General features: G+C 50.6%; 1 protein-coding gene across 1 annotated transcript in view; it reads right to left on the bottom strand.

Moving 5' to 3' along the window:
* Positions 1-497: 497 nt before the first annotated feature.
* The window catches only part of LOC135892559 (IgGFc-binding protein-like), a 114925-nt gene continuing 97337 nt past the window's right edge, over positions 498-18085 (bottom strand). Inside the window, exon 39 of the mRNA XM_065420361.1 lies at positions 498-552. Within this exon, the coding sequence (XP_065276433.1) occupies positions 498-552 (55 nt within the window). The remainder of the gene's footprint in view (positions 553-18085) is intronic.

The following is an 18085-nucleotide window of genomic DNA, read 5'->3' as shown; positions in this document are numbered from 1 at the left end:
AGCACACATAGAGGATGATCGTGACGGGCACTAGGACCCAGGAGGCAGCGTCCTGGAGCTGCCTGCCAGCCTCAGTGGAGGAGAAGGACAGAGGGAGCCTCTTCCCTCCCTGTCAGCTCTGGAGAAATCAGAGGGGGAGTGAGCGGGGGGGGGGCCTGCTCAAACGACACCCACGGCTGGCACGGGTTCCCATGGTAACCAGATTTTTAGTGTCCGGTCACCAGAGCTAACCGGATCCCTGGCACTGTGTTCCTGCAGCAGGCAGCTGGCTGAGCTCCTCCCAAGCCACAGGTGGCTGCTTTGCCTTTCCTGCTGGCAGGAGTGCTCCAGCAGGGCCACGTGAGCAAGCTCGCTCCCCGCCATCACCCGGCCCTGGCCGTGCCTGGCCGCGCCCCCTGCCTGACCAGTAGGGCCTAAAAAATAGGAGGGCCTAAGGCTATAGCCTTATTAGCCTAATGGTTAATCTGGCCCTGCGCATTGCAGTCACGCTGGGCTGGTCATGTGTTGAGGATGGACGACACCAGAATGCCAAAACAGCTGCCGCATGGCAACCTGAAAGAGGGAAAAACGCACACGAGGGGGCCAGAAGACCCGCTTCAAGGACACACTGAAGCATGACGTGAACCAGTGAGACTGAGACATTGACAGCTGGGAGGCGTCAGCAACAGATAGGTCACACTACAAGCAGGGCCAGATTTACACCTTACGCACCACTGGGCACAGCATCTTCAGCACCCTCCCCCACCTACAGCTGACCTTCGTGTTTTCTGTAAAACATGAAACAAAAAGAAATATAAATGATCATTTAAATATTTATTCAATACAATAACAAAAAATACATATGTGACGTTATTGACATCAACTGTGACCGTATAGATCATTGTTGCAACCACTGTTCTATATTTGCAGCAAATATTGTACAAAGGTTGTCGTGTGAGGTGTATATGAAAAGGTTCTGATTTGCTGGTTATGATGTTGCTAGCTGTATGTGTGTATCATTTAGTAGTTGAAATTATGAATATTGGCTATGTACTTGTAGCTCAAGGTGTTTGATTCTAAGTAGCATTAGTGAAGCATTTGGTCAGCTTCTTGAGAAAGGAATTTGCAGATTAAGTGCCCAGTCAAGAAATACTTAACTTACAATGGACCTTGGGAGATTCCAATCCACATGAGAAGTCTTCCTGGGAACGTTCAAGGTAGCATGTGAGCAATGGCTGCTCTCTGTGTAAAAGAACCTAGTCATGCATGGACACGTGACTTGCCCAGGTGATGCCAAACTCCATCTTGCTGCTGTGATTTTCCACAGTAAGAAGGAAGGGGTGTCCTCCTACATGGCAGAGAATATAAAAGGCCCTGGAACCCCTCCATCTTGTCTACAATCCTGCTTCTTACCTCTGGAGGAACTTTGCTACACTGAAGCTCTGAACAAAGGACTGAACGACCCATCCAAGCTGTGGATGTTCCAGAGACTTGATTTAAACCTGCAGTTTATTCTATCACTGCTACAAGCCTGAACCAAGAATTTGCCATTACTGTGTGTAATTGATTCCATTTAACCAATTTTAACTCTCATCTATATTCCTTTCTTTTATGAATAAACCTTTAGATTTTAGATTCTAAAAGATTGGCAACAGCGTGATTTGTGGGTAAGATCTGACTGGTATATTGACCTGGGTCTGGGGCTTGGTCCTTTGGGATCGGGAGAATCTTTTTTCTTTTACTGGGGTGTTGGTTTTCATAACCATTCATCCCCATAAGGAGTGGCGCTGGTGGTGATCCTGGGAACCTGGAGTGTCTGAGGGAATTGCTTGTATGACTTCTGGTTAGCCAGTGGGGTGAAACCGAAGTCCTCTCTGTTGGGCTGGTTTGGTGCCTTAATGGTAAAGGAGCCCCAGCCTTGGGCTGTAACTGCCCTGCTCTAAGCAATTTATCCTAAACTGATACTCGCAGTTGTGTCTTGCCAGAGGCTGCATCATTACAACATGTAATTAAAACAATCACATTGGTAGCAGATAGGTGCTACTTTACTGCACATGCACATGTTTCTCCCTTGATTTCTGCTCCGCAAACGCGTTAATGATAGCCTCACAATCCATACCTTTTAAATGTTCTCCTTCAATAGTTAGAAGTGTCTAGGCTTCTGACCCTCGGGAGGTCAGGGGGTGCACTGGGGCTCAGGGCTTCAGCCTCGCGGCTCTGCTCCAGGTTATAGCCTCCTGGGGGGCGCCAGGGCTCGGAGCTTCAGCCTGGCTCTGTTCCCAGCTTCAGCCCCACAGGAGGCTCTGGCCTTGGGGCGTCAGCCCCGCAGCTCCATTCCCAGCTTCAGTCCCTTTGGGGGCATTGGCGCTCGGGACTTTAGCTATGATGGGAGAGCTAGTTTCAGCCCCAGTGCTTCCCGCATAGTTAAAGCCCCAAGCCCCGGTATGCCCCTACTCCACTCAAACTGGGAGTGGTAAAACAGTGGTAAAAGTTTGTAAAAACATTTATTGCTTTATCCCCAAATCAGCAGGGCTGGCTGGAAATGGATGACGAGAAAAGAGCATTTCAACCGTTGAGAGTAGAATTTGCAAAGGAGCCACTGGGAAGCATGTCCCCACACCTGGTTGTGCTGGGTGCCTAATATAATTTTGGGCAAAGGTGGACACAAGAAAGGACAGTTACCTGTTCTGTAACTGGTGTTCTTCGAGATGTGTTGCTCAGGTGTATTCCACTATAGGTGTGCGTGCTTGCCACGTGCATCGGTACCGGAAGTTTGTCCCTTAGCAGTATCCATAGTGGGGGAGCACCGCTGCGACCCCTGGAGTGGCGCCGCTATATCGTGCCATAAAGGGGACTGCGTGCTCCCCCCACCCTCAGTTCCTTCTTGCCAGACAACTCCGACAGTGGGGAAGGAGAGTGGGACGTGGAATACACATGAGCAACATATCTCGAAGAATGCCAGTTACGGAACAGGTAACTGTCCTTTCTTCTTCGAGTGATTGCTCATGTGTATTCCACTATAGGTGACTCCAAGCTATTCCTGATGGAGGCAGGTAGGAGTGTAAGTATGAAATGTCAAGGGTTACCCGGGCGGAGCACCGCCCTACCAAAACCAGCATCATCCCGTGATTGGGAGACGATCGCATAGTCCGATGAGAAAGTGTGGACAGAGGACCACGTAGCAGCCCTACAGATGTCCTAGATAGGGACATGAGCCACATAGGCTGCAGACGAGGCCTGGGCTCTTGTTGAATGAGCCTTCACAATAGGAGGTGGGGGAACCCCTGCCAGGTCGTAACAGGTGTGAATGCACAAGGTGATCCAGCGGGAGATCTGCTGGGTGGAGACCGGTCGCCCCCTCATGCGCTCGGCCGAGGCAATAAAAAGCTGGGGGGACCTCCTAAATGGCCTGGTTCTGTCTAAGTAAAAGGCCAGCGCTCTGTGCACGTCTAACATGTGCAGGCGGCGTTCCTCATTAGAGGAATGGGGCTTAGGACAGAGGATCGGGAGGAAAATATCCTGATCCATGTGGAAAGCCGAGACTACCTTCGGCAAAAAGGCAGGGTGAGGCCGGAGCTGAACCTTGTCCGTATGAAAGTTTGAAAGAACGGCAAAACTTACAACGCTCACTAACGTGAGCCTCGCCCAGACAGCGAAGACACTGAGAGTGTGGAGCGTTTATGGGCATAGAGTTGCAACAGGAGTCGCATGACTTGAAGCCTGGGCCACGGGGCATGCCCCGAGCCAGGCACTGACGAAGAAAAGTTCAGTGAAACTGGATACCACTAAGGCTATAAACGCTGCAGCCAAGGCTGGAGCAAGTTCCGACTACCTTCACTGGCGGCAAGAAGGAACTGAGGGTGGGGGGAACACGAAGTCCCCTTTATGGCACGATATATCGGCGCCACTCCAGGGGTCATAGAATCATAGAATCATAGAATATCAGGGTTGGAAGGGACCTCAGGAGGTCATCTAGTCCAACCCCCGGCTCAAAGCAGGACCAATTCCCAACTAAACCATCCCAGCCAGGGCTTTGTCAAGCCGGGCCTTAAAAACCTCCAAAGAAGGAGACTCCACCACCTCCGTAGGTAATGCATTCCAGTGCTTCACCACCCTCCTAGTGAAAAAGTTTTTCCTAATATCCAACCTAGACCTCCCCCACTGCAACTTGAGACCATTGCTCCTTGTTCTGTCATCTGCCACCACTGAGAACAGCTGAGCTCCATCCTCTTTGGAACCCCCCCTCAGGTAGTTGAAAGCAGCTATCAAATCCCCCCCCCCCCCATTCTTCTCTTCTGGAGACTAAACAATCCCAGTTCCCTCAGCCTCTCCTCATAAGTCATGTGCTCCAGACCTCTAATCATTTTTGTTGCCCTCCGCCGGACTCTTTCCAATTTTTCCACATCCTTCTTGTAGTGTGGGGCCCAAAACTGGACACAGTATTCCAGATGAGGCCTCACCAATGTCGAATAAAGGGGAACGATCACGTTCCTTGATCTGCTGGCAATGCCCCTACTTATACAGCCCAAAATGCCGTTAGCTTTCTTGGCAACAAGAGCACACTGTTGACTCATATCCAGCTTCTCGTCCACTGTGACCCCTAGGTCCTTTTCTGCAGAACTGCTACCCAGCCATTCGGTCCCTAGTCTGTAGCAGTGCATGGGATTCTTCCGTCCTAAGTGCAGGACTCTGCACTTGTCCTTGTTGAACCTCATCAGGTTTTTTTTGGCCCAATCCTCTAATTTGTCTAGGTCCCTCTGTACCCGATCCCTACCCTCTAGTGTATCTACCACGCCTCCCAGTTTAGTATCATCTGCAAACTTGCTGAGAGTGCAGTCCACACCATCCTCCAGATCATTAATGAAGATATTAAACAAAACCGGCCCCAGGACCAACCCTTGGGGCACTCCGCTTGAAACCGGCTGCCAACTAGACATGGAGCCATTGATCACTACCCGTTGAGCCCGACGATCTAGTCAGCTTTCTATCCACCTTACAGTCCATTCATCCAGCCCATACTTCTTTAACTTGCCGGCAAGAATACTGTGGGAGACAGTATCAAAAGCTTTGCTAAAGTCAAGGAATAACACATCCACTGCTTTCCCCTCATCCACAGAGCCAGTTATCTCATCATAGAAGGCAATTAGGTTAGTCAGGCATGACTTGCCCTTGGTGAATCCATGCTGACTGTTCCTGATCACTTTCCTCTCCTCTAAGTGTTTCATAATTGATTCCTTGAGGACCTGCTCCATGATTTTTCCAGGGACTGAGGTGAGGCTGACTGGCCTGTAGTTCCCCGGATCCTCCTTCTTCCCTTTTTTAAAGATGGGCACTACATTAGCCTTTTTCCAGTCATCCGGGACCTCCCCCGATCGCCATGAGTTTTCAAAAATAATGGCTAATGGCTCTGAAATCTCATCCGCCAACTCCTTTAGTACCCTCAGATGCAGCGCATCCAGCCCCATGGACTTGTGCACGTCCAGTTTTTCTAAAAAAACTCCCCCACTACGGATACTGCTAAGGGAAAAACTTCTGGTACCGATGCACGTGGCGAGCATGCACACCTATAGTGGAATGCACATGAGCAATCACTCGAAGAAGAACAAAGGGATATAAACTGGCCATCAGCAAGTTTAGGCTCAAAATTAGACGACGGAGTCTAACCATCAGAAGAGAGAAGTTCTGGAACAGCCTCCAAAGGGGAGCAGTGGGGGCAAAAAACTGAACTGGCTTCAAGACTGAGCTTGATAAGTTCAGAACGCCCTCTGTTCAGATATTCTAGTTTGAGGTTAGTTTGTTCATTACCCATGGTGTCCTTTGACTCTCTCCCATGTAATTAGTCACTGGCTTTTCCTTCCCTCCAGGGTTTCCTTCTGTGTGGGCTTTAAATTTAAACATGTTTCTGGCATTTTGATATCTCAGGCTGTGATAAATAAAGTGGGGGGAAGGTAGCTCCCTTTGATGGACACCCAGCCAGCCAGTTAGCTGTAAAATCCCTCTTGGTAGCTGTTCTTTACTTGCTTTACCTGGAAAGGGTTAAAAAGTCCCCCAGGTAAAGAAAAAAGGTGGGCACCTGACCAAAAGAGCCAATGGGAAGGCTAGAACTTTTAAAATGGGAAAAGAAACTTTCCCTTTGTCTGTTGTTCTCTCTGGGCTGCAGGGACACGGAGTAGCAATGCTAGAAGCAGGAATGCTGTGTAAGGTTTGAACCAGGTACGAAAAATTATTTTCCATACCTAGCAGGACTCATTGGGATAGGGAATGTTTAGGTAGACACAATTAGGATATTTCTTTATTTTGGCTTGTGGATCTCCTCTGTACTAACCCCTGATGCTTTTGTTTGCTTGTAACCTTTAAGCTGAACCCCAAGAAGCTATTTTGGGGGCTTAATTTTTGGAATTGATCTTTTAAAATCGAGCAAAAGCCTAAGTTCCAGATGTATTTTCTTTCTTTTTATTTTTAATAAAATTTACCTTTTTTAAGAACAGGATTGGATTTTTGGTATCCTAAGAGGTTTGTGCACATGTTGTTTAATTAACTGGTGGCAACCACTAATTTCCTTTGTTTTCTTTCTCAGCTCTTCCCCGGACGGGGGGTGAAAGGGCTGAGGGTACCCCACAGGGAGGAATTTCCAAGTGCTCCTTCCTGGGTCCAAGGGTTGTTGTTTTTTTTCTGCATTTGGGTGGTGGCAGCGTTTACCAAGCCAAGGTCAGAGAAAAGCTGTACCCGTGGGAGTTTAATACAAGCCTGGAGTGGCTAGTATTAATTTTTAGAATCCTTGCGGGCCCCACTTCAAAGTGCCAGAGTGGGGAATCAGCCTTGACATGGTGGTGGGATCATTTTGAACCAGAAGCACAGACCTCGGGGTTTTAAAAGGTCACATTTTCCCTTTTGCCTGCTTGAAAGACAGGGAGGTTTTTTTTCTTTCTTTCTTTTCTTTTCTTTGCTGCCTGAGGGGGAACAGGCACGCCAAAGGATTAGCCTGCAAAGCCAGGGAGTCCAAAAAGCAGTTTATATTTTTTCTTTTCTAGCTTTGTTGCAACGAAATAGTTAGGCTAGAGCAGGGCAGCCTGCGCATGAGGTTGAGGTTAGGCACCGAAACCCTAGAGAAACCAGTTTTCCCAAAGCGGCACGCCACGGAGGAGACAGACCCAGATCAAGCCCAGACATCCAGCTCCATGACAGAAATGCAGGGAAAGGATGGGGGTCCAGGAGCTTTCCAGAAGGGAAGGGTCAGCCCTCCCCCACCCTAGATTCAGGTGCCAGGATGGAGGGATGCCCTTAACCCAGACCGAGTTCTGACTGCGTAAGACAGGGATTTCTTTCTACAGATGGAGTTGGAAGCAGAGGGGAGGAGACAGGCGAAGCACTTGGAGGCGGAAATGCAGGTGACGTGCTTGGAGGCAGAAGCAGAACAGCGGAGAGCAAAGAGGCGAAGTGCTTGGAAGTGGAGCTGAAGTGCTTAGAACTGGAAAAGGCTAAGCTGGATCAATCAGGTAGCCCTAACAATCCTTCTCCAGGTACTGCTCCCCATTCCAAGAAATTCCCCACATACAAGGTAGGCGATGATACAGAGGCCTTCTTAGGGTATGTCTACACTGCGAAATTAGGTCGAATTTATAGAAGCCGGTTTTATAGAAATCGGTTGTATACAGCCGATTGTGTGTGTCCCCACATAAAATGCTCTAAGTGCTCTAGTCGGCGGACCACGTCCACAGTACCGAGGCTAGCGTCGACTTCCGGAGCATTGCACTATGGGTAGCTATCCCACAGTTCCCGCAGTCTCCGCCGCCCATTGGAATTCTGGGTTGAGATCCCAATGCCCGAATGATGCAAAACAGTGTTGCGGGGGGTTCTGGGTACATGTCGTCAGGCCCCTCCCCCTCCGTCAGAGCAATGGCAGACAATAGATTCACGCCTTTTTACCTGGGTTACCTGTGCAGACAACATACCATGGCAAGCATGGAGCCCACTCAGCTCAGCTCACCATCACCATATGTCATCTGGGTGCCGGCAGACGTGGGACTGCATTGCTACACAGCAGCAGCAGCTAACTGCCTTTTGGCGGTAGACGGTGCAGCATGACTGGTAGCCGTGGGGCTGGCAGCCGTAGGGCTGCATTGCACCAGCCCCTTGGCTTTTGGTAGAAGATGGTATATTACGATTGGTATCCATCGTCATCGTACTGCAGTGGCTGTTGATCATGGGCACCTGGGCAGACATGCTCAGTCCTATTGAACTGTCTTGACGATGATGGCTATCAGTCGTAGTAAGCTATTTTCTGCCAAGCGCCCAGTATTTTCTGCTAAGCACCCAGAAGAGGCTGAGGGCGATCTGGGTGCTGGCAGACGTGGGGCTGGCAGACATGGGGCTGCATTGCTACACAGCAGCAGCCCCTTGCCTTTTGGTAGAAGATGGTATATTACGACTGGTATCCATCATCATCATACTGCAGTGGCTATGAGTCATGCTGCACCGTCGGCTGCCAGCTTAAGATGTAAAAAATAGATTTGTTCTGTATTCATTAGCTTCCCCCTCCCTCCGTGAAATCAACGGCCTGCTAAACCCAGGCTTTTGAGTTCAATCTTTGGGGGGGGGCCATTCTGTGTGACAGTTGTTTGTGTTTCTCCCTGATGCACAGCCACCTTTGTTGATTTTAATTCCCTGTACCTGTATGCCATGTCGTCACTCGCCCCTCCCTCCCTCCCTCCTTCCCCTGGTCCGTCAGATACTAGTTTCGCGCCTTTTTTCAGACCAGGCGCCATAGCTAGCACTGGGATCATGGAGCCCGCTCAGATCTCCGCGGCAATTATGAGCACTATGAACACCACGCGCATTGTCCTGGAGTATATGCAGAGCCAGGACTTGCCAAAGCAAAACCAGGACCAGCCGAGGAGGCGATTGCAGCGCAGCGACGAGAGTGATGAGGAAATTGACATGGACATAGACCTCTCACAAGGCACAGGCCCCAGCAATGTGGAAATCATGGTGTTACTGGGGCAGGTTCATGCCGTGGAACGCCGATTCTGGGCCCAGGAAACAAGCACAGACTGGTGGGACCGCATCGTGCTGCAGGTGTGGGGCGATTCCCAGTGGCTGCGAAACTTTCGCATGCGTAAGGGCACTTTCATGGAACTTTGTGACTTGCTTTCCCCTGCCCTGAAGTGCCAGAATACCAGGATGAGAGCAGCCCTCACAGTTGAGAAGCGAGTGGCAATAGCCCTGTGGAAGCTTGCAACGCCAGACAGCTACCGGTCAGTCGGGAATCAATTTGGAGTGGGCAAATCTACTGTGGGGGCTGCTGTGATCCAAGTTGCCAGGGCAATGAAAGACCTGGTGATATCAAGGGTAGTGACTCTGGGAAACGTGCAGGCCATAGTGGATGGCTTTGCTGCAATGGGATTCCCAAACTGTGGTGGGGCCATAGACGGAACCCGTATCCCTATCTTGGCACCGGAGCACCAAGCCACCGAGTACATAAACCGCAAGGGGTACTTTTCAATGCTGCTGCAAGCCCTGGTGGATCACAAGGGACGTTTCACCAACATCAACGTGGGATGGCCGGGAAAGGTACATGATGCTCGCGTCTTCAGGCACTCTGCTCTGTTTCGAAAGCTGGAGGAAGGGACTTTCTTCCCGGACCAGAAAGTAACCGTTGGGGATGTTGAAATGCCTATCGTGATCCTTGGGGACCCAGCCTACCCCTTAATGCCATGGCTCATGAAGCCGTACACAGGCAGCCTGGACAGGAGTCAAGACCTGTTCAACTACAGGCTGAGCAAGTGCCGAATGGTGGTGGAATGTGCATTTGGACGTTTAAAAGCGCGCTGGCGCAGCTTACTGACTCGCTCAGACCTCAGCAAAAAGAATATCCGCATTGTTATTGCTGCTTGCTGTGCGCTCCACAATATCTGTGAGAGTAAGGGGGAGACATTTATGGCGGGGTGGGAGGTTGAGGCAAATCGCCTGGCCGCTGATTACGCGCAGCCAGACACCAGGGCGGTTAGAGGAGCACAGCAGGGCGTGGTGCGCATCAGAGAAGCTTTGAAAACGAGTTTTGTGACTGGCCAGGCTACAGTGTGAAACTTCTGTTTGTTACTCCTTGATGAACCCTCCGCCCCCCCACACCCGGTTCACTCTACTTCCTTGTAAGCCAACCACCCCACCCACCCCTCCCCCCTTCGAGCACCGCTTGCAGAGGCAATAAAGTCATTGTTACTTCACATTCATGCATTCTTTATTAATTCATCACACAACTAGGGGGATAATTGCCAAGGTAGCCCGGGATGGGTGGGGGAGGAGGGAAGGAAAAGGACACACTGCAGTTTAAAACTTTAACTCTTATTGAAGGCCAGCCTTCTGATGCTAGGGCAATCATCTGGAGTGGAGTGACTGGGTGACCGGAGGCCCCCCCACCGTGTTCTTGGGCGTCTGGGTGAGGAGGCTATGGAACTTGGGGAGGAGGGCTGTCGGTTACACAGGGCGGTCTCTGCTCCTGCTGCCTTTCCTGCAGCTCAACCATACGCTGGAGCATATCAGTTTGATGCTCCAGCAGCTGGAGCATCGACTCTTGCCTTCTGTCTGCAAGCTGACGCCACCTATCATCTTCAGCCCGCAACTTGCTCTGTTCATCCCACGATTCAGCCCGCCACCTCTCCTCTCGTTCATATTGTGCTTTTCTGTAGTCTGACATTGACTGCCTCCACGCATTCTGCTGTGCTCTGTCAGCGTGGGAGGACATCTGGAGTTCCGTGAACATATCATCCCGCGTCCTCCGTTTTCTCTTTCTAATCTTCACTAGCCTCTGTGAAGGAGAAACATTTGCAGCTGGTGGAGGAGAAGGGAGAGATGGTTAAAAAAGACACATTTTAGAGAACAATGGGTACACTCTTTCACGTTAAATTTTGCTGTTCACATTACACAGCACATGTGCTTTGGTTATAAGGTCGCATTTTTCCTCTTATATTGAGGGCCTGCCGGTTTGGTGTGAGAGATCACTCACGCAGTGCCAGGCCACAGATTTCGGCTTGCAGGCAGCCATGGTAAGACACAGTCTTTTGGCTTTTTTAACCTTCTTAACATGTGGGAATGGTTTCAAACAGTAGCGCTCTCATTTCCCATACCAAACACCCGTTGGGTTTGCCATTTAAAATGGGTTTGCAATGTAAAAGGAGGGGCTGCGGTTTCCGGGTTAACATGCAGCACATACCCAACTAACTCCCCTCCCCCGCACACCCAATTCTCTGGGATGATCACTTCACCCCTCCCCCCCCACCGCGTGGCTAACAGCGGGGAATATTTCTGTTCAGCAGAGCAGGAACGGGCACCTCTGAATCTCCCCTTAATAAAATCGCCCCATTTCAACCAGGTGACCGTGAATGATATCACTCTACTGAGAATAACAAAGAGCGATAAGGAATGGATGTTGTCTGCATGCCAGCAAACACCGGGACCATACGCTGCCATGCTTTGTTATGCAATGATTCCAGACTACGTGCTACTGGCCTGGCGTGGTAAAGTGTCCTACCATGGCGGACGGGATAAGGCAGCCCTCCCCAGAAACCTTTTGCAAAGGCTTTGGGAGTACATGAAGGAGAGTTTTCTGGAGATGTCCCTGGAGGATTTCCGCTCCATCCCCATACACGTTAACAGACTTTTCCAGTAGCTGTACTGGCCGCGATTGCCAAGGCAAATTAATCATTAATCATTAAACACACTTGCTTTTAAACCATGTGTAATATTTACAAAGGTACACTCACCAGAGGTCCCCTGTGCGCCCTCAGGGGATGGGAGCACGCCTTGGGTGAGTTCGGGGGTTACTGGTTCCAGGTCCAGGGTGATAAACATATCCTGGCTGTTGGGGAAACCGGTTTCTCCGCTTCCTTGCTGCTGTGAGCTATCTTCATTGTCTTCATCATCATCTTCCTCGTACCCCGAACCCGCTTCCCTGTGTGTTTCTCCAGTGAGGGAGTCATAGCACACGGTTGGGGTAGTGGTGGCTGCACCCCCTAGAATGGCATGCAGCTCCGCGTAGAAGCGGCATGTTTGCGGCTCTGCCCCGGACCTTCCGTTTGCTTCTCTGGCTTTGTGGTAGGCTTGCCTTAGCTCCTTAATTTTCACGCGGCACTGCTGTGCGTCCCTGTTGTGGCCTCTGTCCTTCATGGCCTTGGAGACCTTTTCTAATATTTTGCCATTTCGTTTACTGCTACGGAGTTCAGCCAGCACTGATTCATCTCCCCATATGGCGAGCAGATCCCGTACCTCCCGTTCTGTCCATGCTGGAGCTCTTTTGCGATCCTGGGACTCCATCACGGTTACCTGTGCTGATGAGCTCTGCGTGGTCACCTGTGCTCTCCACGCTGAGCAAACAGGAAATGAAATTCAAACGTTCGCGGGGCTTTTCCTGTCTACCTGGTCAGTGCATCTGAGTTGAGAGTGCTGTCCAGAGCGGTCACAATGAAGCACTGTGGGATAGCTCCCAGAGGCCAATAACGTCGAATTCCGTCCACACTACCCCAATTCCGACCCGCTAAGGCCGGTTTTATCGCTAATCCCCTCGTCGGAGGTGGAGTAAAGAAACCGGTTTAAAGGGCCCTTTAAGTCGAAAGAAAGGGCTTCGTCGTGTGAACGTGTCCAGGCTTAATTCGATTTAACGCTGCTAAAGTCGACCTAAACTCGTAGTGTAGACCAGGCCTTAGAAAATTTCAAAAGGGCCTGCCTTGGGTACAGCATCTCTACAGACCAGTATATGGTGGAGCTGATGCCACAGCTCAGTGAACCCTTAGCAGAGGTGGCAGCTGAAATGCCTGGTTTGCACATTGGCCTGCTAAACCCAGGGTTGTGAGTTCAATCCTTGAGGGGGCCACTTAGGGATCTGGGGCAAAAATCAGTACTTGGTCCTGCTAGTGAAGGCAGGGGGCTGGACTTAATGACCTTTTAGGGTCCCTTCCAGCTCTATGAGATAGATAGGTATAACACATGAATGAGTACAAACTTTTTAAACAAAAGGCCAGAATTAGAATGGGGCTAACACCAGATATGCCTGTTGATTCAGAGCCCTAAGGTGGAAACCAGACATTGCATTTTCCCGACACACCTACCACATTGTAAAAAATTGGGATGCCTGGATATCAGGAGCAAGTGTTAAATCTCTGGAAGATCTGTCTCTCCTAATGCAAATAGAACAGTTCCTGAGGAAATAGAAAGGTACATCCTAGATGGGAAGCCCAAAACTGCAACTGAGGCAGGGGAGATTGGAACAAATGGGTGGAGGTGGCAGAAAAGAAGAAAGCTAGTAGCAGTTGGAGTGGATATCAGAAGGAGCTACCTGAGATAACACCCTACCACCAGGGGCAGCCCAAAGCCCCACCTCGCAAGGAGGAACCCTCCACGCAGCCAGGGAGACCCCAGTTGCCCTCTCGTCCCACCACCCCACTCTCCAACCATCCACCTGACCCCAGCCCACAGTCAGCTGGGCGATGCGTCAAATGTAATAAGCTGGGGCATGTGAAGGCCAACTGCCCCAGAGCACCAACCGACTGCAACTCATCACCCCGGAGTCCCACTGAGAGCCTTCAGGCCCAGATGTCTCGCAAATACCCCCAGAGCGAAGGGAAACTGTGAGTGTGGGCAGGAGAAAGATTACTGTGTGGAGAGACACTGGAGCACAGGTGTCAGCTATCCACGAATCCCTGGTAGACCCCAAATTCATTGGCCTAGGTGACGGTGCAACCCTTTAAGGCCAACTCTTTTAACTTGCCTACAGCCAGGTTGCCTGTCCAGTACAAGGGCTGGTCAGGAATATGGACTTTTGCAGTCTATGATGATTATCCCACTTCCATGCTGCTGGGAGAAGACTTAGCCAACCATGTGAGGCTAACAAAAAGGGGTGGGGCTGGTCACCTGCAACCAGGCTAAACAGGCCTCCACATCTAACTCCATTCCTGAGCCTCCTACAGGAACCCAGCCGAAGAATCGGAACTGGCGGAGCAGTCAGCACTAGAGCCCATGCTTGCAACCCCACCAGAGTCAGGGAAGCCGGCACCAAAGGGCACCACAGACAGTACCGGGTTTACCATGGAGCCAGGCCCAGAGTCAGAAGGGGCCCCGGCCAGCCCGATCCCACGGCAGGCTGAGCCGGCCAGGAAAGCTGCCCCCGCCCCTGTTCCGCCCCCACCCCGCCTCTTCCCACCCCTGCTCCACTCCCACCCCGCCTCTTCCCTCCCCTGCTCCGCTCCAGCCCCACCCCCACTCCCACTCCCACTCCACCCCTTCCCCAAAGCCCCTGCCTTAGTATCATACCTAGAAACTACTCATTGAAACCCCAGATATGTAAGTAGATCAGGAAATGTCTAAGAAGACGCAATTAGGTTTATCTCTGTTTATTTCTTTAAGGCTTGTGGACTCCTCTGTGCTAAACCCAGGTGCTTTTTTTTTTGCTTGTAACCTTTAAGCGAGACCTCAAGAAAACTATTCTTGGTACTTAATCCTTGTAGTTACTCTTTTAAAATCTAGCAATAGTCTGACTTTCCAGATGTATTTTCTTTTCTTTTTTTTTTAAATAAAATTTACCTTTTTTAAGAACAGGATTGGATATTTGTGTCCTAAGAGTTTCTGCACATGTTTAATTAGCGTTTTTTTTCTTTCTCAGCTCTTCCCCGGAGGGGGGGTGAAAGGGCTTGAGGGTACCCCACAGGAAGGAATTCCCAAGTGTGCCTTCCTGGACTCTCAAAGGGGTTCTGCACTTGGGTGGTGGCAGAATCTACCAATCCAAGGTCAGAGAAAAGCTGTGTTTAATACAAGCCTGGAGTGGCCAGTATTAATTTTTAGAATCCTTGCAGGCCCCCACCTTCTGCACTCGAAGTGCCAGAGTGGGGAATCAGCCTTGACAGGGGCATGGGACCTTTGCCCTCTATGGGGCACGTACTTCCATCTGGCCCCCTGTCTGGCTCAGGGGGATGGGGAATGGGGCATGGGACCTTTACCCACTAGGGGGCACTGGCTTCCCAATCCAGGGCCTTTGCCTCACGGCTTTTCAACAGTTGTTTTTAGCCATCCTCCAGCATTCTGCTGCTGGTTAATGCAGCACTCTAGAAGACCTGGGTCGGTAGCAGGGCTGGTGGGCTATGCCATGAGAGATCTTTTGTTCAGCCATGCTCGTCTCTGGCAGTCATGAAGCAGCCACACCTGTTTCCAATCCGAATCCCTTCCCATCTCCTAAACAGCCACTCAATGCACTTGGCTTCCAGGGCTTAGCTGCACTAGACGGTTTGATCACCAAGGGTCTGGCCTCATAGCACCCCCAACAAAACTGCTTCGGCAGACAGAGTCTGCGCTCGGCCTCTCCTGTCCACACGACAGCGGTTAAAAGCCATGGTGCATTGTGGGTAGGCATGCCCATGTCCTCGGCTCTGCCTTCAGGCATGGGGGCTTTGTGGGTAACTGGTGCTGTGTATTGTGGGATGCCTTGTCACCCATCTTATGCCAGCTAGACTGATGTAAAGGAGCCATCAGGCACACCAGGGAAAGCCCCCAGCGCAGGATGCTGCTATGCATGGCCCCAAGACAAAGTCACAAAGACTTTCTGGCAAGTCTGCCCCATAAGGGCCATTGAAACAGGGGCTGGAGTTTATCTTGAGCTCAAGCTTCATTGGCCTCCCATGGCCAATGAATAAGTAACTTGCTTTTCCCTCTCTCCATGCGTTGGAGACTGATCTGTGAGGCTCTTTAATGAGGCCCCTTCCTGCACACACCACGCATAACCTGTCGTCAATTGCAAGGAGGTCTCTGAACCAAGCATCCGCTCTCGCAGGTGCTTGGCTGGCTGGTTCTGGTGCACCTGCTCAGGGTCGAACTGATTGCCAGATATGGGGTCAGGAAGGAATTTGCCCCCACATCAGATTGGCAGGGACCTTGTTGGGGTGGCTTTGGCCTTCCTCTGTAGCATGTGGGTGCAGGTCACGTGTGTAGCCCATGGCAGGTAGCCTATAATGGATGTGGGTCACTTGTGTAGCCTACAGCGATGATGCTTGCCTATGTTGTATAGCAGGGGTCGGCAACGTTCGGCACGCGGCTCGCCAGGGTAAGCACCCTGGCGGGCCGGGCCAGTTTTATTTACCTGCTGACGCGGCAGGTTCAGCCGATCGCGGCCCCCACTGGCCGCGGTTCGCCGTCCCGGGCCAATGGGGGCGGCGAGAAGCGGCGCGGGCAAGCGATGTGCTGGCCGCGGCTTCTCGCTGCCCCCATTGGCCTGGGACAGCGAACCGCGGCCAGTGGGGGCCGCGATCGGCTGAACCTGCCGCGTCAGCAGGTAAATAAAACTGGCCCGGCCCGCCAGGGTGCTTACCCTGGCGAGCCGCGTGCCGAACGTTGCCGACCCCTGTTGTATAGAAAGGTGTGGCAATGTAAGTAGGCTCAAAAATCTATTTCCTAAAAATAGGCTTGACAATAATAAGGCGAGAGCTGGTAAAATATATGTGAAGTGAAATAAGAGAGCTCAGAGGCAAAGGAGAGAGAAGTCAGGACATCACCCCAGGTTATGCTGGGAACATGTGTGGTTCTAACTGGTTTTAATGAGGGTTGTGGATGTTTTGGAAGACTGCTATCTATAGCGATAGTTATTGGGATTGCTTTTACACAGCTGTTAATTAAATGTGATTTTTAATATTAACTAGCCAATGAAGGAGTAGAAGGTATTTTAATTATGGTGGCGGAAATATAGATATGTTAAAAGACAGGCTTAATTCTAATTAATGATGGGGTGTTATTCTAAGTGACTATAAAACGTAGCATGGTAACTTTAGATTGGGACACCCATCCACCAGCCAGGCACATCAGAAAAAGGAGCACATAACCATTCTTCTTGTCCAGGGAACGATGACTCCAAACTGCCGCACTCCACCTTTGGATAGGAATGTAAATGCAGTGTGCGATTGTGCTCTGATGCCTGTTTGTTTTAACTATTTTACTATAAATCAAGTCTGTACTTTCATCACTCATTGTGCCCTTCACAATCCTCCCCTGATTTAAATTATCTGTAACCAACCCAGAGACTCAACCCTTGAAGAAGTCAGTTTGGTTTTATTCCATTATCTTTAAACTACTAATTGGGAACACGTAAATCAAAGGTTGCGCTTGCCGGGGTTATCTGGGTATCTCTTCCTTAATTGTTTCCCTGCCATTGCAATGGCCTTGGGCACTGGTGAACCTCGGTGCCTCCTATTCTCTGCCTGTGGCACACAATAGTCTAGTCTCCTGTGGGCTGGAATATTTTGGTCTACTTGCTTGTTGGGTTTAATGCACGGGGGTTGGGGGTGGTGGTGGCCTGCAATATACAGGAGGGCAGACTGGACGATCGAGTGGTCCCTTCAGGCCTGAACCTCTGGGACTCTATGACACTATGGATGGCCTCCGAGGACTTTTACCCCAGCCCAAAGAATGCTCCAGGTTGGTGAGGAAACTGAGGCACGGAAAAATGCGTGGAGAGTTTATTATCTTGGTGTAGCTCTACATATTTCTTGTGCTTTTAGAAGAAAAGACCACTGACGTTTTAAGATCCGGTACAAAGTCTCTCTGTATATGCTTTGTGTTACATGTACCACGTGCCCCTTGGAGCGGTAAACTGGGGTCCTAGAACATCATTCATGATCTGGAGGATGGTGTGGACTGCACCCTCAACAAGTTTGCAGATGACACTAAACTAGGAGGAGTGGTAGATACGCTGGAGGGTAGGGATAGGATACAGAGGGACCTAGACAAATTAGAGGATTGGGCCAAAAGAAACCTGATGAGGTTCAACAAGGACAAGTGCAGAGTCCTGCACTTAGGACGGAAGAATCCCATTCACTGCTACAGACTAGGGACCGAATGGCTAGGCAGCAGTTCTGCAGAAAAGGACCTAGGGGTTACAGTGGACGAGAAGCTGGATATGAGTCAAGAATGTGCCCTTGTTGCCAAGAAGGCTAACTGCATTTTGGGCTGTATAAGTAGGGGCATTGCCAGCAGATCAAGGGACGTGATCATTCCCCTCTATTCAACATTGGTGAGGCCTCATCTGGAGTACTGTGTCCAGTTTTGGGCCCTACACTACAAGAAGGATGTGGAAAAA

This window comes from Emys orbicularis, chromosome 20, assembly GCF_028017835.1.
Source record: "Emys orbicularis isolate rEmyOrb1 chromosome 20, rEmyOrb1.hap1, whole genome shotgun sequence".
NCBI classification, from domain to species: domain Eukaryota; kingdom Metazoa; phylum Chordata; order Testudines; family Emydidae; genus Emys; species Emys orbicularis.
Note: the sequence above shows the minus strand (reverse complement) of the source record. Positions and strands in the feature narration are given on the sequence as shown.